General features: G+C 35.6%; 3 protein-coding genes across 3 annotated transcripts; all 3 read right to left on the reverse strand.

Annotated features, from left to right (window-relative positions):
- Positions 1–1,192: 1,192 nt before the first annotated feature.
- On the reverse strand, positions 1,193–2,137 carry LOC121458843 (olfactory receptor 8H1-like). The gene has a single exon (XM_041668168.1). The coding sequence runs from the start codon at positions 2,135–2,137 to the stop codon at positions 1,193–1,195; it is 945 nt and encodes a 314-aa protein (XP_041524102.1).
- An 8,586-nt stretch (positions 2,138–10,723) lies between these two features.
- On the reverse strand, positions 10,724–11,683 carry LOC121459101 (olfactory receptor 8H1-like). The gene has a single exon (XM_041668624.1). It carries the CDS (start codon positions 11,681–11,683, stop codon positions 10,724–10,726), a length of 960 nt encoding a protein of 319 aa, XP_041524558.1.
- A 6,571-nt stretch (positions 11,684–18,254) lies between these two features.
- Positions 18,255–19,187, reverse strand: LOC121458844 (olfactory receptor 141-like). Its single transcript, XM_041668169.1, has one exon. It carries the CDS (start codon positions 19,185–19,187, stop codon positions 18,255–18,257), a length of 933 nt encoding a protein of 310 aa, XP_041524103.1.
- Positions 19,188–19,417: the final 230 nt, after the last annotated feature.

Raw genomic sequence — 19,417 nt, forward strand, 5'->3', positions numbered from 1 at the left:
AACAGAAAGATTACATGAGGGTATTATAACATGCAGATTTCCGACCTGATAAATTTTTGATATGTCATATTCAAAATAATGTAAGAAGAGAATAGTGTGTTGACTCCACATTCATGGAAAACACGTGGTGGCAAATGGATTACAAAATATTAGATGTTTTAAAAATAAATTAGCAGTCCAATTACAATGGTCCTTAAACAATGGATGAAGAAGGCTGAAGCAAAGGATGGAGATGGCAATGAGAATTTCGTGTCTGTCTATCATACAGAGAGAGACACACATGCTCGTTATTAGACTGAGAAGACCCCGTGCCAGAACATTCATAATTGTTACAGGTTATCTTTTTATTTTATTTTATTTATTTATTTATTTTTGGTTCCTGTCCTGGAACTAACTCTTCTAGACCAGGCTGTCCTTGAACTCACAGAGATCCGCCTGCTTCTTCCTCCTGAGTGCTGGGATTAAAGGCGTGCGCCATCACCACCCGGCTGTTACAGGTTTTCTATTCAGGAAAGTGTCAGTTCTGAATTGCCACCCATATTTGTCTGTAACTTAGTTGTATTTATTAATTTAGTTTGAACTCAAACTTTGAAAATACAGATTGTATTTCTTTTCAGATAATTCTTTGTGATTAAGCATAACTAGATACAATTTCAAAAACATAAGGCAAAAGACTTTATATACAAGTAAACTTGCTTCATGTAAATCAATATGCTTATAATGTCATTAGTGATTGTTTCCTCAAATGGATTTCAAACATCAACATAAAATATTGTTTTAGAATTATTCTCCTCTGTTGCTGATGAAATTGAGAATTAAATGATCTGTGAAATTTGCTGAATCATATTAGAAAGGATGCCACCTGACACTGTGGTCACTTTGAAAATTGTCTTAATCATGATGTAATAATAAGATTTGTTCAGGGTAGAATTTTAAGAACTGTAATCACATTTTATTTTTTATATTAGTTGACCAAAAAATCAGATAATTAAACCATGTGTATAGCAAGTATTTCATTAGCCATTATAAAATGTACTTTTCAAAACACATACCTAGAAATTGCCAAGAAATGTTTGTATTACTAAAAATCTACAAAAAATAAGGAAGTAAAACTTTTTTTTTATTTTTAGATGGAGAGGCCAGGGTGATAATTCAAATAAAAGAAAGTTAAATTCTTAGTGTAATTGTTTTCTTAGGTGTCCAGAGTTCTCTCTTTCTTCTTCATAACTCTACTGACAGCACACTTTACTTCTTTGTTTCGAAGACTATAGATGAGTGGGTTCAGCATGGGTATTACAATGGTGTAAAACACAGAAACCACTTGATCCTTTCCCAAAGAGAAAGACTTATTTGACTTTAAATGAGTGAAGATCATGGTCCCATAAAATATGGTAACTGCCAGGATATGAGACGCACAAGTTGAGAAGGCTTTTTGTTTCCCTGAAGTGGAATTGATCTTCAAAATAGTAGAAAGAATGGACATGTAAGATGAAGATATTGTGATAAGGGACATCAATAGAGTGCAACCAGCAAAAATGAATATAATGAATTCAATATCATCTGTGTTGCTGCAAGACAAGGCTATAAGTGGGGATGTGTCACAAAAAAAGTCCTGGATGACATTAGAGTTGCAGAAATCCAATGTAGCCATACATAACATATTGACAGTGGCATCCAGAGCTCCAAGCACATATGACCCACCAAGAAGGGTACTGCAGAATCGGCTAGACATAACGACTGAATAGTGCAGAGGGTTACAGATAGCTACGTACCGATCATAGGCCATGGAAGACAGAAGGAAACACTCAGTAGCGGCCAAAAGGACAAAAAAGTACATTTGAGTGAAGCAGCTCACGTAGGAAATATTCTTAGTACAAGTCAGCAGGTTCTCTAACGTTTTAGGTGTGATGGCAGTTGAGTAACTGAGGTCAAGGAATGACATGTGGGTGAGAAAGAAATACATTGGTGTGTGAAGCTGGACATCTAGACGAATGATCAGTATCATGCCTATGTTCCCCAGCACAGTGAGCAGGTATATCAGGAGAAAAATCACAGAGATGACCAGCTGGATCTCCTTGGAATCTGTCAGCCCCATGAGGATGAAATCAGGCTTATGTGTATAATTCCAGGTATTCATTGTGAGCTACCGTAAACTGTTCAGGAATTAAAAGTGATACTTATGTTGAATGAATGTCAATAAAATATTTTATGCATGTTTAAATATTTCTATAATTGATTTTTCTTGTGTCAAATTGATATATATTTTATGATGTTATTTTTATAAAAAGTGTCAAATGAAATAAGCATGACATTTGTTAATTAGGTAATAAAGATAATGGACTTTTTTATGATTTTAATGAAACTCATCTTATTTGCAATGAGAATCAAAGTGCAGAATATTAAATAACCACTGAGGATTTGGTTCAAATGCTCTTGGTTATCTGTATGTATTCTGACTACAGGACGTGCTTGTTATTCTATTCTATTCTTTACACTTAGTGTTTGAAATCTAAACAAAATTATGACTATTCAATAAACAAAGGTTGAAAAACATTTCAACAGTATTTCATTTTCTTAAAATATGAATCATCTCTCATTTCTAATAAATCTCCATTTTATCCTTTTTCCAGAAGTCTTTTGACAGCACTAAGACATATGATTATCCATGAAAAGATTATCTGCCCGAGAAATTCAAAATCAAAATTACACTAAAAGTAGAGTTTCAAAATATGATGTTTACTTTTAGAATATCATATCATTAGCTATTTTGTCAGAAATCCTGACAGTCCTTGTGAAAGTTCTAATCTCAGGGTGTGCAAACAGTCATACATTAAGAACCGTTTTTTAACAGTTTAACTAATTTCTTATAAATATCAGAATACTTACTGTGAGTCAAGTTGTTGCGAAACAACCACAGACAGAGATTTCAATATCATATGCCTAAAATTTTGACAACTTTCGAAATTTTCCTTGATATTTCCAAATATCTGTAGATCCATTTTCTTTAAAGGGTAAGGGAAGTCAGTCAAACCGTCTTATTCATTCTTGTTGAACTAGAACACTCACACTATGAACAACATGAGTGCTAGAATCTCTGATGAGCCTCAGTAGAGCAGTCTGTGCCCTTCCTCCCTACCCAATAATCATACAGAAATTTATAGAAGAGTGCTGAGCATCATGTAGCCCGTGGTCGTCCTCAGGGGCCAATCCAGTTCTTAAGCAAGTTTGGCATGCCTTTGAGAAAGAATGCTCATTGAGTAATTGAGCCAAAGTTTGCATCTTTAGAAGCCCCACAATGAATAAAACAAGCAATTCTTCTCTTCTAATGATACATAAGCAATGTTTAGTGTATGTATGCAGTCATCTTTTATTAATTCAGAAGAAAAAAAGAATTTCACTGTTATAAGTGTTTATTGGAATGATTCTATAAAAATAAACTGTGTTCATTAAAAACTATAAGCTACAGTACAATTTCAGCATGCCTCACTTCTAACTCCGGCTTATGATTTATTTTCATTTCATTAAATATAACAGATGAGACACAAAATAAAAATTACTAACTATTAAAAACCACATTTAATTTGATGGGATCAGGTTATATTCTGTCTTAAATGAGAATAAACTGATGTAAATGTAAACTATGATTTATATACAGCTAAATAGTTTTTGAAGAATATTTTCCCAGAGTGAAGAATAAAAATGAGAATAAGTCATTTTACTCAAAGAAAACTGGAGTAAAAGACTTCTGCTAATTTGTCATCAAGTGTTGGTGAAATAAAATTCTTTATATGTAACATTGAGTCCTTTAGAAGGGGAGGTAAACATACCCCAGAATCAGGTAATATTTAAATTTTATCAATAGAGACTTTTTTAAATACTTTTTTTGTTTATTATTTTTTTTAGTTGTTGAAAAAAATTTCTGCCTCCTCCCCATTTCCCATTCGCCTCCCCCTCCCCCCCCCACTCCATTCTCCCTCCCTCTCGAGACTGAAGAGCAGTCCAGATTCCTTGCCCTGCGGGAAGTGCAAGGTCCTCCCACTTTTATCCAGGTCTAGGAAGGTGAGCATCCAAACAGGCTAGGCTCCCACAAGGCCAGTTCATGCATTAGAGTCGAAACCTAGTGCCATTATCCTTGGCTTCTCATCAGCCTTCATTGTCAGCCACGTTCAGAGAGTCCGGTCTCATCCCATGCTTATTCAGTCCCAGTCCAGCTGGCTTTGGTGAGCTCCCAATAGATCAGTTCCACTATCACAGTGGGTGGGTGTACCCCTCGTGGTCCTGACTTCCTTTCTCATGTTCTCCCTCCTTCTGCTCCTCATTTGGACCTTGAGAGCTCAGTCCGGTGCTCCAGTGTGGGTCTCTGTCTCTATCTCGATCCTTCGCCAGATGAAGGTTCTAAGGTAATATGCAAGATATTCATCAGTATGGCTATAGGATAGGGTCATTTCAGGTTGCATCTCCTCAGTTGCCCAAGGTACTATCTGGGGACATCTCCCTGGACACCTGCGAGCCGCTCTAGAGTCAAGTCTCTTGCCAACCCTATGATGGCTCCCTAAATTAGGATATATATGTCTTTGTTCCCTTATCCACCCTTCCTTTATCTCAACCATCCCTTTCCCCCAAGCTCCCCCCATACTCCCCTTCTCACGTTTCTCACCTCATTTCCCCTTAGAGACATTTTTGTGTGTATTATATTTTGAATGAACTTTCTATGACCAATGCTATTTGTTAAATGTATCTTATCTATTACTGACTAGACAATGTAGTTTGTAGAAACCAGCATTTAACTATGGGGCAAACAGGTCACCTTAATGATTTCAGACAACTGAGAAGCTAAGGTTGGAATTCTACATCTTTCTACATGAATCTTAGTATAGATATATTTTCATTCTTATACATGCTTATATCCAGTTATGCCAGCACCATTTGTTAAATATGCTTTTTTTATTTTGTATTTCTTGCTTCTTTGTCAAAAATCAGGTGTTCATAGGTGTGTGGATTAATATTTCAGTCTTTGATTTGTTTCCATTGGTCCTCATGTCTGTTTTTATGCCAATACCAGGCTGCTTTCAATACTGTAGCTCTGTTGTAAAGTTTGAAGTCAGGGATTGTGATGACTCCAGAAGTTCCTTTATTGCACAGAATTGTTTTGGCTTTTCCAAGATTTTTGCTTTTCCATAGGAAGTTGAGTACTGTATGTTCGAGGTCTGCGAATAATTTTGCTGGGATTTTGATGTGCATTGCATTGAGTCCATAGATTGCTTTCATTAAGATTGTCATTTTTACTTGTTAATACTGCCTATCCAAGAGCATGGGAGATCTTTCCAATTTCTCCTGTCCTCTTTCAATTTCCTTCTTCAAAGATTTAAAGTTCTTGCTATACAAGTCTTCCACTTCTTTGGTTAGAGTTACCCTGAGATATTTTACGCTGTTTGTGGCTATTCTGAAGGGAAATGTTTCTCTGATTTATTTCTTAGCCAATTTATCATCTTTGTAAAGGACAGCAACTGATTTTTTATTTTTAGTTAAACTAATATCCTGTTACATAACTAAAAGTGTTTATAAGTTGTAGAAGTTTCTTGATAGAATTTTTGGGGTCGCTTATGTAAACCATCTTATCATCAGCAATAGTGAGTATTTGACTTCTTTTCTAATTTGTATCCCCTTGATCTACTTTTGTTGTCTTATTGCTCTAGCTAAGACCTCAAAAACTATATTGAATAGATATGGTGAGAGTGGGCAACATTGTCTTGTTCCTGATTTCAGTAGGATCACTTTGAGTTTCACTCCATTTAGTTTGATGTTGACTGTTGGCTAGCTGTATATTGCCTTTATTATGTTCAGGTATGTTACTTTTATCCCTGTTCTCTTCAAGACCTTTATTATGAAGGGATATTGTATTATGTCAAAAGCTTTTTCAGCATCTAATGATAGAGATGATCATGTGGTTTTTATTTTTCAGTTTGTTTATATAGTATACCACATTTTCTTATTCATTCTTCAGTTGAGGGGCTCTATGCTGAAGAGATACCTCAGCTGTTAAAGGCTAGGCTCACTATAACATATATTTCTGTTATTCTTAGGTTTGTTTTTTCATATTATCCCAGATTTCCTTGGTGTTTTGTGTTAGGATTTTTTTTATTCTTAGTATATACTTTGACTGATGAATTTATTTCTTCTATCATTTCTTCAATGCCTGAGATTTTCGCTTCCATCTCTGTATTCTGTTGGTGATGCTCCCATCTGTAGTTCTTGTTTCAATACCCAGACATTCCATTTCCTGAAGTCCCTTTGTTTGAGTTTTATTTATTTTTTCCATTTCCATTTTTAGCTCTTAAACAGTTTCCTTCATTTGTTTGTTTTTGCTTGGACTTTTTGTTATTATTTAATTTAAATTTTTCCTCAATTTCTTTAAGGGATTTCCTTTATTTCCTCCTAAGGCACTGATGGAGGAAGGTCATTGGTTAATTAATAAAGCTGCTTGGCCTGATAGGTTAGAACATAGTTGAGTGGAGTAAACAGAACAGAATGCTGGGAGGAAGAGGAAGTGAACTCAGACACCATGCCTCTTCTCTCCAGGGCAAATGCAATGAAGCTCCCACTCAAGATGGACGTAGGCTACAATCTCCCTGGTAAATCACTACCGTGTAGTGCTACACACATTAATAGAAATGGGCCAAGCAGTGTTTATATGAATACAGTTTGTGTGTTGTTATTTTGGGGCATAAGCTAGCCAGGCGGCCAGGAGCTGGGTTGCAGAAACGCAGCCCATAGCTCCCACAAGAAAGCACCTCTGTCATCTTCAAAAAATCATTTTGAAGATCGATTTCTTATGCTTCAGCTGTGTTGGATTATTCAGGCCTTCCTTTCGTAAGACAGCTGGGCTCAAGTGTTGCAATATTTTCCTTTCTGTTATTGTGTTCTTACACTGGCATTTTGGCCTCTAGATTTTTGATGATTATAGTTCTAGGTGTTTATTCCTGCATTTGTGGTTTTATGGATGAGTGTTTTGTTCCTTGGTTTCTTTTTCCTCTTTGATCTTCTGACCTGGGGTTCTTAGATGCAGTCTTTTCTCTGATAAAGATGAAATCTTCTTCAGATGTCGTAGGCCCAGATAAGGAGCCCAGGGGAGGGAAATCAGTCTGGAGTTGCTTGGAAGGCTTAAAGGAATTAAGTGGGTGGTTAGTGGTATCTTACCTGTGGTGCCTAGGTTGAGCCTGTCCTCCAATAAAGCTCCCAAGACTTTGGGCATCAATGTGGAGACCAGGAGAGAGGGTGAAGTCTGAGGTTATTGGGTCATCTTTAAGGACTGTTAAGAGACAGTGGGAAATATCTTGCCTGCAGTCCCTAGGATCATTCTAAACTTTGCTATGGGTCTTGTTTAGAGCCCAGGTGAAGGAATGCAGTCTGAGTTGATGGGAGGGGCTTAAGGTGATATAATGGACAGTGGGTGGTGTCTTATTTGGGAACCAGGACCAGTTTGGCCTCCGATAAGGCTGCAAGGTTTTGGTGCTTGTGTGAAATCTGATAGGATGTTAGATGGACCTATTTTAACCAGGGAAAGGAAATCAGAGCAGCAGAACAATAGCATCAACTGCAAGTATTTGTGACTCACACTTAAGTCAGTCCAGGAGAAATGAGGATAAAACGAACCTGTGAGCTACATCAAAGGACATTTTTGACTTTTGTGAACCAATTTCATTCTGGGCCTCTATGTTGTCCTCTGAAATTTATTTCCTGGCATCAGTCTGATCTCCTGAATAAAGTTGCCTTATGATCTCCCTTTTCTGTTATTAGGTTCTGATTTGGAAGAGTCTTCTGTTTTGTGTTAATTTTATTGGTTAACTAATAAAGAAAACTGCTTGGCCTAAGGACAGAAAATTAAGTAGGTGGATTAGAGAGAACAGAATGCTGGGAGAAAGAAGCCAAATCAGGGAGTTGCCATGATTCCCCCACTCCAGACAGACTCAGGTTAAGATCTTTCCTGGTAAACCAGCTCGTGGTGCTACACAGAATATTAGAAATTGGTTAGATCAATATGTAAGAGCTAGCCAATAAGAGGCTGGAACTAATGGGCCAGGCAGTGTTTAAAAGAATACAGTTTCCGTGTAATTATTTTGGGTAAAGCTAGCTGGGTGGCAGGACATAGCCCCACTGCTCCTATTACTACAAGGTTTACTTCTCTGTGTGTATGAAAGTGCATGTGTATATATATTTGAGGCATCTAATACATTGCTGTGAAATTCACACTGGCTCTTTTCAGCAGCTCTAGAGAATATTTGACATTAACATAGACTTCTCTGTGTCTGCTGTTTTTAATATTTATTTCATGTTTTATTTCATGGAAACCAGAAATAAATTTGTAGACTGCCTGATGGTCATGTGCATGAATGTTATATGATGTAACTGGGATTAGGACTAATGTCAATATGCTAGAATTAAAATATGAGGCATTTTGGAACTAGTAGTTTAATGGTGATCGCGCTACTTATTCTCTGTATGAAGCAGACTCATCAGTATCAGAGGTCCACTAAATACAATTAAAATAAAATTAATGAGATGCTTCACTGAGCTGGAAGAATAATTATTATGGTCACAACTTAATCACACTAAAATAAAACAAAACATTATGGAAAAACATAAAATGATGCTGCTAATATCTTGTGTAAAATAGAAATGAATCACAATAGAGGGATGTCATCAGATATCACTTCAAATACACTAAGGAAAGGTAATTTCATGAACAAAAGAGAAAAAATATTTTTAATTATTTATGTAAAACAATATTCAATAAATATTCAAAAAGAAATAAAATGTACAAATTTAATAAATATTTGGACTAACATAGGACCTCATGTAATCAGAGCCACATAGCATGACTCTTTTATTGAATGAGCTTAGGGGCAAGGAGATCATATTTTACTGAATGTCAATTGTAAGATTGGGGAGTTACTCTATATGTGATTAAAAGATTTATATCTTTTGTTAAGAAATTATAAAACAGAGTCCAAATTTGTTCTAAAGGACAAATCAACATAATCTCAAAAATGGATAAAATTCGGTAAATATGATGATATTGTAATCAATAAGATTATCAAGACTTAGTTTGGCCAACTGTATATGATTACAGAAGCCTGCAAACCCAGCATTTGGAAGATTAAGGACTGAATATCAGGATTCCAAGGTCATGTTGGCAAAGCAGGTGAGGCCACCCTCACCTAAAGGGACATTGTATCAAAACACAAATTACATCTGCTCTTTTACATGGGGCCTACCTGCATGTAGTGTGTTGGATTCACTTAGTCTCATTCCACTTAAGAAAACTCGTTTTCCCTCTGTCAGTAAATGTAATTTGTGAACAGCTTCTTAGATTTTTTTATTTTCATTTGCTTTATTTTAAGAAACAACAGGAACACCAACCTTGGTGAATAGGAAAAGGTAGGCTCTAGGAGGAGTTTTGGAAAAATACAGATGATAAAATGTATTGTATAAAATTCTCAGAGTATAAATAATAACAAAGAAATAAAAAGGCAAAACCAAACAAATCAAAAAAGAGGAAGTTTGTTAATGAAATTGTAATTTAATTAGTTAGGGCTTTTTTGCTATTTCTTAGTCTCCAATTTGAATGTAAATAATACACACACACACACACACACACACACACACACCCAGAGACACACACATATAAGTGACTATTGAATGCTGCCTAGGCAACATTAATTACAAAACAAAACATACTACAGTTTTTTGTGCTGCAATATTTTTTTGTTTGTTATATGGAGTTTTCAATTGAATTTTCTTTCCATGGATCAGCTTTTAGCTTCCTTTTACAACTACAGGCACATTTCTTTCATGGTAAGAGCAGGGGTAAAGTCTGTTGGAAATGGAAAAGGACACAATGTGACTATTTACTATTCTCTTCCATCCATGTTGCAGTGTTAGGAGAGCAAGACTATCTTAGGGATCTTGGCAAATACAATGAGACAAACATGTTTGTCTCTGAAATGAGACAGTCTTAAAACACTTTCAAAGGCAACTTCAGTGAGCATAAACAACACCTAACAATTTACAATGGAATGTATGTTACAAAATCAGTGTTCCAAAATTACTGATTGTATTCCTTCTCATTTAATTGTGTTTTCCTGAGCTAATTGAATATTATTTGCAAATAGTGGATATTCTTCAGGAAAGGACATTATGATGATAAAATATTAGAAAGTAAGTATTAATAATAATTAATAATATTGTATTTACTATACTTATATTTGAACATATTTCATCTATTGTTCCATCACATGCATGTAAGGTTACTATGTATATTCAGAAGCTGATGAAAATGAGGATTAAACATTCAGAGAATCATTATTTATTTCCTAGACAGCTAGTTAATATAATATACAAGAATGATTCAAATTCTACTGATATTTTCTCAAAGTTATCTTTTCCATGGTATAAATAAAATTTAGTACATTAAGTTTATTTTTAAGGATTACATATTTATTCTATTAATTTCTACCCTACATGCCTTCAAAAACACATACTAATTTTAACCATGACTGCTATGTTTCCTGAAGATAGAGTTTGGAAACCACAATCCTGAAAATGGCCAAAATAGTGTTTGTGTAAAGGAAACTAAATATACATGACAATTTGGCTGTCAGTGTCATTTTTCTTACAGTGACAAAGGAGATATAATATAAAATAGAAACAATAGATTAGTTACTTAGCGCCAGTGTGAAATTATCTGCCTTGAGTTTTCCCTCTTCTTGATAACTCTAATGACAGCATTTTTCACTTCTTTGTTTCTGAGACTATAAATGAGTGGGTTCAGCATAGGGATCACAATGGTGTAAAACACAGAAGCTACTTGATCCTTTCCCAGGGAGTAGGACTTACTTGGTTTCATATAAGTAAAGATTAAAGTCCCATAAAAGATAGTGACTCCCAGGAGATGAGAGGCACAGGTGGAGAAGGCTTTATGCTTTCCTGAAGTGGAATTGATCTTCAAAATAGTACAGAGAATGGACACATAAGATGCAGATATTGTAATAAGAGACACCATTAAGGTGAAGCTAGAAAAGATGACTATCATAAGTTCAATGTTATGTGTGTCATTGCAAGACATTGCTAAAATTGGGGATGTGTCACAAAAAAAGTGACGGATTACTTTGGATCTGCAGAAGTGGATGGTGCTCATAAAAAGCATATTAACAGTGGAGTCTATAGTTCCAATCATATACGAGGCAGTAACAAGGGCACTGCAGACTCTTGTGGACATGACAACTGGGTATTGTAGAGGGTTGCAGATAGCTACATACCTATCATAGGCCATTGACGCAAGAAGGAAACACTCAGCAGCAGCTAAGAGGACAAAAACATACATCTGAGTAAGGCAGCTAGCCAAGGAAATAATCTTGGTGGAAGTCAGCAGGTTCTCTAAAGTTTTAGGTGTGATGGCAGTTGAATAACTGAGGTCAAGGAATGACAGGTGGCTCAGGAAGAAATACATTGGTGTGTGAAGCTGGGCATCGAGGCGAATGATCAGCATCATGCCTATGTTCCCCAGCACAGTGACCAGGTATATCAGGAGAAACAGCACAGCAAGGGGTAGCTCCATCTCCTTGGAATCTGTCAGTCCCATGAGGATGAAGTCAGTCTCATTTGGGTAATTCCAAGCATACATAGTGAACGACCCTAAAACAGATAATAAATAAAATGTGGTCTCAGCTTGTACAACTTTAAAAAGAGTTTTGTTTAAATGTACATGATAGTATTGTTATAACTTCAGTTGGCTTAATGTTGATGTTTCTTTTACAGCGTAAGGATAAAGTAAAATGGACAGGTAGATATAGGTAACAATTCATATTTGGCTAGAATATGATAAAAGACATACTGTTTTTTTTTCAATTATCATGGTAGTATTTCCTTTAATAGTACCTTGATTATTTTAGAATACTTTTAAGGTTGTATTGGTATGCATTCATTTTTAATGAAGAATCTAGCAAAAATCAAGTTACTTGTCAGAACTCAATTTATTGATGTTGCCTGTTTTGTTTTCTGTAAATTTTGCTCAGAGGAGCATGAATATTGATAGTGTGTCTGGTACAAGGCTAGTCATTAAACTCTGATTACTTACTAGATATAATGAAAGGAGAAAATAACATATATTATCTTTTGTTTATTTTTTAGATTTTACTCTTTATAGATGTATATAGGACACTTGAAAATGTTTAAACACGAATGGAGATGTCATGCTTTCTCTTCCTGTCAATGCATCAGCAAGTATCTTCTAAAATTACATTCATCATTCAGAGACTTCTACTCTATCAACTCTGTTGTTCTGCACATAACTTGATATTTACTTGGATAAGGCATAAATGCTAGGAGCCTTCTTGGTTCTTCCATAGATCCCTTATTTCATCCTAACAGATCTAAACTTTGCCAATTTTAAGAATACTTACTGTGAGCCAAAGTTTGTGAATGGAAAACAACACCAACCAAAGTAAATGAATAAACCTATTAATATCATGCATGTAAAATGATGCTAGTTGTCAATATTTCTCACAAAGGATATATGAAATCCATTTTATGACATGAACATTTCTGCGCTGCAGAATTTATTTAGCAAGCGATCAATGCTTCCATTTATTTCCCCAAACATTCTTATAATATAGAGTTAAGTCACCCTGGAAATTATTCTTGGGTCTCTACAAAAGGGAAATTTTCTCAGGCAGATTTGATTTAAGAACATTGCAGGGAACTACTGTGAATGTAAGCAGAGTAGTACAGGACTTTTCTCTGTTCCAGCATCGGGGCCCTGAGCATCATCTACCACGTGATCTTCCTCAGGGATCAATTTTCTAGCAAGATTACTTGGCCTGCTTTCAAAGACCAAAGTTCAATGTTTTGTTTCCTCCCAAGGAGATTGAAGAAAAAATAAATCTTAAATAAAATATGTAGCTATTTTAAAATCATGCATACATTATTTCATTTTTATTAAAGAGCCCATTTGACTTGATTATGAATACATGAAATAAGTTTCATTTCTCTCAATTCATTGTAGAATTTTATTAGCTTTAGAACAGAAGTATGTCTAGTTTTATTTTTATGAACTAAATTTAGGATACACATTTGAAATTAAAAGTTAATAATTACAAGAATGCATAGATTTTTTTGGAATATATTAAGTATCAGATAATTTCTCACTACTATGGAACATAACAACATATTGTTCATATGCACATTCTAAATGACTTTATTGGTGACAATCTCAAGGATGAAGTGGTGAATTTTTACATGAGGGAAAATTTACATTTAAAAGCGTGATCCTTTCCTGAATAAACTGTTTTCAATAAAAGCAATAGATTATGACAACTTTGATATAAGTCAATTCAGACAATCCATGTCTTGTTAAGATAAAACATTGATATATATATTCATAGTATAGTTTTATAAATATTTTTGTGTTTATGAAAATTCACTGAGATATAATGACCAGTTTTATTGTTTTACAATCATTTTCTCTTCTGTACAGTTTTTGTCTCAATTGCATATTTTCATAATTATTATATATTCATTTTTTGCTATTTTACCATTAGAGATTCATGCACCATGGCCTGTCTTGTGCTTATATTTTACAAAACCCTTTATTTCATTAGTTTTACATTGGATGGGCATCAGTCGTCGCCTGATGTGACCTGAACATCCTCAAGCTGATAAACACATTTTAGCATCACAAGGATGACTGGTCCTCCACTTTGATTTGGGGATTTGACCTGCTTTAGCAGCATAGTATACTTGAACAATTTTCTCAGTGAATTTTGATGTTAGATTTATTTTATAACACCATACTATGGAAATATATAGACACAGTCTATTCTGAAGCTAATAAAATTCAACAAAAAATTGAGAGAAAAGAAACTCATTTCATATATTCATAATCAAGTCAAACTGGCTCTTTAATAAAAGTGAAATGATGTATGCATGATTTTAAAATAGCTAAATATTTTGTTTAAGATTTTTTTTGCTGGTAAATGAAATATTAAAGTGAGAATCAAAATGAAAGATTCTTATGAGTTTTGTATTAATTCATAACGAAATCATTATTCCCAAGTTATTAAAAATGACTCGTTTGGTTGGATCAGAAGAGTGCTGTCATGTATAGTAACACTTCAGAGTGTGAGATGTCGAAATGAAATAGAACCTAAGCCTGGGTGGTAACTGAGAATCATACTTTGGAGACTCTCATAAAAATGGAAGAGGCCTTAGCCTAAGAAGGACTGTATCTTAAAGCCAGCTGAATCTTACTTTTAGAATGGCACTCAATGGATTTGTGTGTGTGTGTGTGTGTGTGTGTGTGTGTGTGTGTGCGTGTGTGTGATATAAATAAAACATTTGTAATTACCACTACTTTTGTGCAGAATTCAAGCATTTTGTATTACTTACTGTCATTACAAGATCTTACCATGGAGAACACACTGTTCTCAGACTAAACATTTTCTTGCATCAGCCTCATAAGTGATGAGAACACAGGCATAAACCTCTGCCTGGCTCATCAATGTATGCATTGTCAGTGTAATGGACGATTAAACAAATCATGAAGAAATACATCTTCCCAAATTAGCACAATGATAATAAAATTCAGGGAAGTGAGCATTTAATATGAGGTGTCAAAATCTCTATTTATGCTTAGACTGCTGCAAATTCGTAGATAAAATGAAGCAGGAGATAGTTTTCAGCTGAATGTTGTAATAGGAGCGGCGGGGCTGCATCCCCAGCACCCCAGCCGCCTGCTAGCTTATGCCCCGAAATAGTTACACAGACACTGTATTCTTTTAAACACTGCTTGGCCCATTAACTCTAGCCCTTACTGGTTAATTCTGATATCCCGATCAACCCATCTCTAATAAACTGTGTAGCACCGGTCTTACCGGGAAAGATTCAGCATGTCTGACCTGGCGGCTTGCTTCATCGCGTGTGTCTGCCCGGGAGAGGGGAGCATGGCGTCTCTCTGAGCTCACTTCCTCTTCCTCCCAGTATTCTGTTCTGTTTACTCCACCCACCTATGTTCTAACCAATAAAATGGGCCAAGACAGTTTCTTTATTTTTTAACCATTGACCTTCCTCCATTAGCTGAACACCACTGAGTAAATAAAAATATAAACTACTCTGGTAGCTTATATATTTTACCATTAGTTTGATAAGATGTTCTAAGTCTGGTAAGATATAAATATGGTACTATAAACATATATTACAACTATGTGCTTTATAAAATTTTGCTTTTATGGTTATATAGGGTTATTACTTAAAGTATCAATGGGAAAAATGAATATATCTATAGAAGCCTTTATTTAATTGTTTAGTATCTGCACAAGGTAGATTAATGTGTAGGCATTCATAGAGAGAAGACTATATGGAGACAGTTGAAACTGTTTGGTATTGTAAATGACAGAGAATATCCTCAGAAGAAATCAGCTTACAAACCAGTTTGCCATGTCTATCATCTGGAAGTGTGTTAAGATTATTTCTATTGTTTAAGTAGTTTGTTAGATGTCATTCACTTACTTCAAACACAGCAAATGAATACCATTAATATCAATATGTGCATATATATGTGTATGGATGTAGGTGTGCGCATGAACTAAATAAGATAAAAATAGGGAATGTTTTTTGCCACTTGTAAAAATGAAACAACTTCAGTGATATCTGTGATCTTCATCTTTGTACTTTAAATAAATTATTCCCTTGTGGAACACATATCAAACACAGCTTTCCCTCCCTCGACTCCTCCCAGTTCTCCACACCACCCCATGCCCACAGATCCACTTTCCCTCCATTTTCTATTAGAAAAGAGAACAGGCTTCCAAGATACAACAAACTATAAAACAAGATACAACAAGGCAAGGCAAAGATCCTTCTCTAGAGAATAGAACCTGATAAGAAGAACAGTGGCAAAAAGAGATGGATGAGTTCCCACTGTTAATTGTCCCTCAAAACCACCAAACTAACAGCCATAACATACATAGAGGACCTGGTACAGATCCTTACAGGCCCTGTGCTGCTTTGCAAGTGTCTACGAGCCCATGTGAACCCTGCTTAGTTGATTCAATGAGCCATGTTCCCATAATTGATTCCATTGCCTCTGACTCCTACAGTCTTTCATTTACTTCTTCTGCCGGATTCTACAATCTCTAATGGGGTAGGAATGCTGAAGACTTTCAATTCAGATTCTTTTCACATGTCTGTCTGTGAATCTCTGTACACACACCATCTGATGCCTAGGGAAGTCTTTCTGATGATTAACAACAAGACAACAATCTATGAGTAAAGTAAAATATCACTATTCTCCTTTTTTGTTTGTTTCTTTTGCTTTGTTGTTTGGAAAGTCATATTTAGCTCCACCCTAAGACCCTAGGTCTCTGGGCTATCCAGTCTCCATTTTATGGCTATCCAGGCAAGTTAGGTCATGATCACCCACCTGTGCGGTGGGCCTCAAGTTAAATCAGACATTGGTTGACCACTCCCACAAAGTTCTGTGCCAATATTGTCCCAGAACATCTTTCAGGAAGAAGTATTTGTTGCTTGAGGATTTTGTAGCTTGGCTTATGTCCATTTTCTTTTTAATGTAAAAATCTGCAAACTATGTTCCCCATGAAAGAGACAAAGAGCTAGGAGTAAAAGCTCTCTGCAGGCACCAACTCAACCTCTCTACATTCAATAAGCTATGTGCATTTTGTCCTTGCAAATGGGCTCTGATTATTCATTTTTGGAGAGAAATCCTCTGTCCTAGTATCTGCCTAGGTTGCTTTGGCATCTCCATGGAACCCTGTTTGAGAACAACTCACCTGAAAGTAACTCATTCTGGCTATTGGAAACTATTTTCACTGGCAACAGAAGATATCTGTTTTGGGCTGTTTATCCTCTATTACTAGTAACACTCATAGATTCCAGGAAATTTCCATTGGACTAGACTTCCACACCACCCCTCAAATACTCCTCAGTTCCAGGTGTCTCTCCCTATACTCTTTCTTCACATCAACCCAAACTCTCTTGCTTCTTACCCCACAAGCCTCCAATTGACCTGTAATTTTTTTTCTCTTTCCTCTTCCTAGAGAGATTCATGCAATCTCCTTAGAGCTGTCATCTCTCTCGGTCAGTGGATTATAACATAATAATAATTTACTTAACAATTAATGTCCACTCATAAGTGAATACATGCAATATTTGCCTTTGGGGGTTTTGGTTGCCTCACTTCGGATGATTTTTTCTAATTGCATCATTTGTCTGTAAATTTCATGGTATCAATTTTATAAGAAGTGAATAATATTTCATTATATAAATACAAATATACCACATGTTTGGTTGAGGGATATCAATGTTGTTTTCAATTTCTGGCTATTATGAATAAAGCTATAGTGAACATAGTTGAATAAGGGGCCTGTGGTAGGATGGGTATGCCCAAGTGTCCTTTGAGGGTATGCTAATGAGTGGTAGTATAAATGGATCTTGAGGTAGACTGATTCACAATTTTCTGAGTCACTGCTATAATGATTTCCACAGTCCCTGGAAATTCCACCAGAAATGCAGGAGTGTTCCCCTTGCTCCACATCCTCACCAATAAGAGAAATCATTTGTATAATTGATATTCATTATTTTGAAAGGTCTAAAATGGAATATCAAAGTACATTTGATTGGCATTTTCCTGATAACTGAGGATGTTGAACATTTAGTGTTTCTCAGCCATTTGAGTTTCTTCTAATGTTTATCTGTTTATATCTGTACCCTAGTTTCAATTAGGCTATTTGATTCTTGATGCCTAATTCCTAGAGTATTCTATATATTTTGGATCTTAGTCCTCTGTCAGATGTCAATTTGGTAGAAATCTTTCCACATTTTGTAGGCTATTGCTTTGTTCAATTCACAGTGTCTTTGCCTTTCAGAAATCTTTCAATTTCATGATGTCCCAATTATTAATTTTTGATCTTAGTTTCTGTTCTATTGGTGTTCTGTTCAGAAAGCTGTCTCCTGTGCCAACGTGTTTATGGCTGCTTTCTCCTTTCTCCTCTGTCAGGTTCATTGTGTCTGTTTTTATTGGGGCTTTGATCCACTTGGACTTGAGTCTTTTTCTTTACATTAAAATGTTAACTGAGGATAGAAAAGCTCAATTAAAATTAAATATTAAATTACTAATAGAAATTGAAGAAGGCACTAAAAATTAATCTGTGTTTTATTGGGGGTTTAAAGTGAAAAATTCATTATGTAGACATAATTTTTTTTCCTAATAGCCTTCTCACTGCTTCTTTTACATCTTTGTTCCTGAGACTGTAGATGATGGGATTCAGCATGGGAATCACAATGGCATAAAACGTGGACACTATCATGTCATGTTCCAAGGCATAATTGGAACTTGGCCGCATATACATGAAGAAAATTGTTCCATAATAGATGGACACTCCAGTGAGGTGAGAGCCGCATGTAGAGAATACTTTTTGTCTCCCTTCAGGAGAATGCATCTTCAGAATGGCAGAAAGGATGAAACTATAGGAGATTATGATAATTAAGATAGTGAATACCTCAATGGAGCTCACAAAGATGAAGAGTAGAAGCTCATTCACCTTTGTGTCAGAGCAAGAAATAGCCAGTAAAGGAGGGATATCACAGAAAAAATGCTTAATTTCATTGGATCCACAAAAAGATAGGCTAGAAGTGGCTCCTGTGTGGATAGAAGCATGCAAAATTCCACCAATGTAGGAGGTAATGATGAGGGACATGTAGACTCTAGGTGAGATGCTCACTGCATAAAGAAGTGGGTTATAGATAGCTATATAGCGGTCGTAAGCCATTGCAGCCAAGAGAAAGCATTCTGTGGTTCCACAACTGACAGCAAGAAACATCTGGGTTGTACATCCAAGGAAAGATATGACTTTCTTCTCTGACATAAAATCTATTAACATTTTAGGGGTGATAATGGTAGAAAAGGAGGCATCTATGAATGATAAAACACTCAGAAAATAGTACATTGGGACATGCAGCTGGGAGTCCCCAATGACTATTGTAATCAGTCCCAAGTTTCCCATTAGTGTGAAAAGGTAAATAACTAGAAACAGGAAGAACAGGATAATCTGAAGTTCAGCATTGTCCGTTAGACCCCTCAGGATGAACAGAGATACTTCAGTGACATTCTCCATTCTGAAATCAATGACAGCCATACTAAATTCACTCAGAAGATAAGCATTCGTAGTACTAAGAAAATAGTAGACTTATCGAGTCAAGAATAAGACATGTTGATGGTGTAAAATGCCTAAGCATGAATAAATAATACAGTGGATGGAACATGTTCATGACCTGGTGCCTTATGTTGCATATAAAACCACCAGCTCTGCTAGCCAATTTATCCCTGCATTCAATCACTTATTTT

The sequence above is a fragment of the Microtus oregoni genome, unplaced genomic scaffold (genome assembly GCF_018167655.1).
Source record: "Microtus oregoni isolate MIOR12 unplaced genomic scaffold, Mior012 000018F_ref0000195, whole genome shotgun sequence".
NCBI lineage: Eukaryota > Metazoa > Chordata > Mammalia > Rodentia > Cricetidae > Microtus > Microtus oregoni.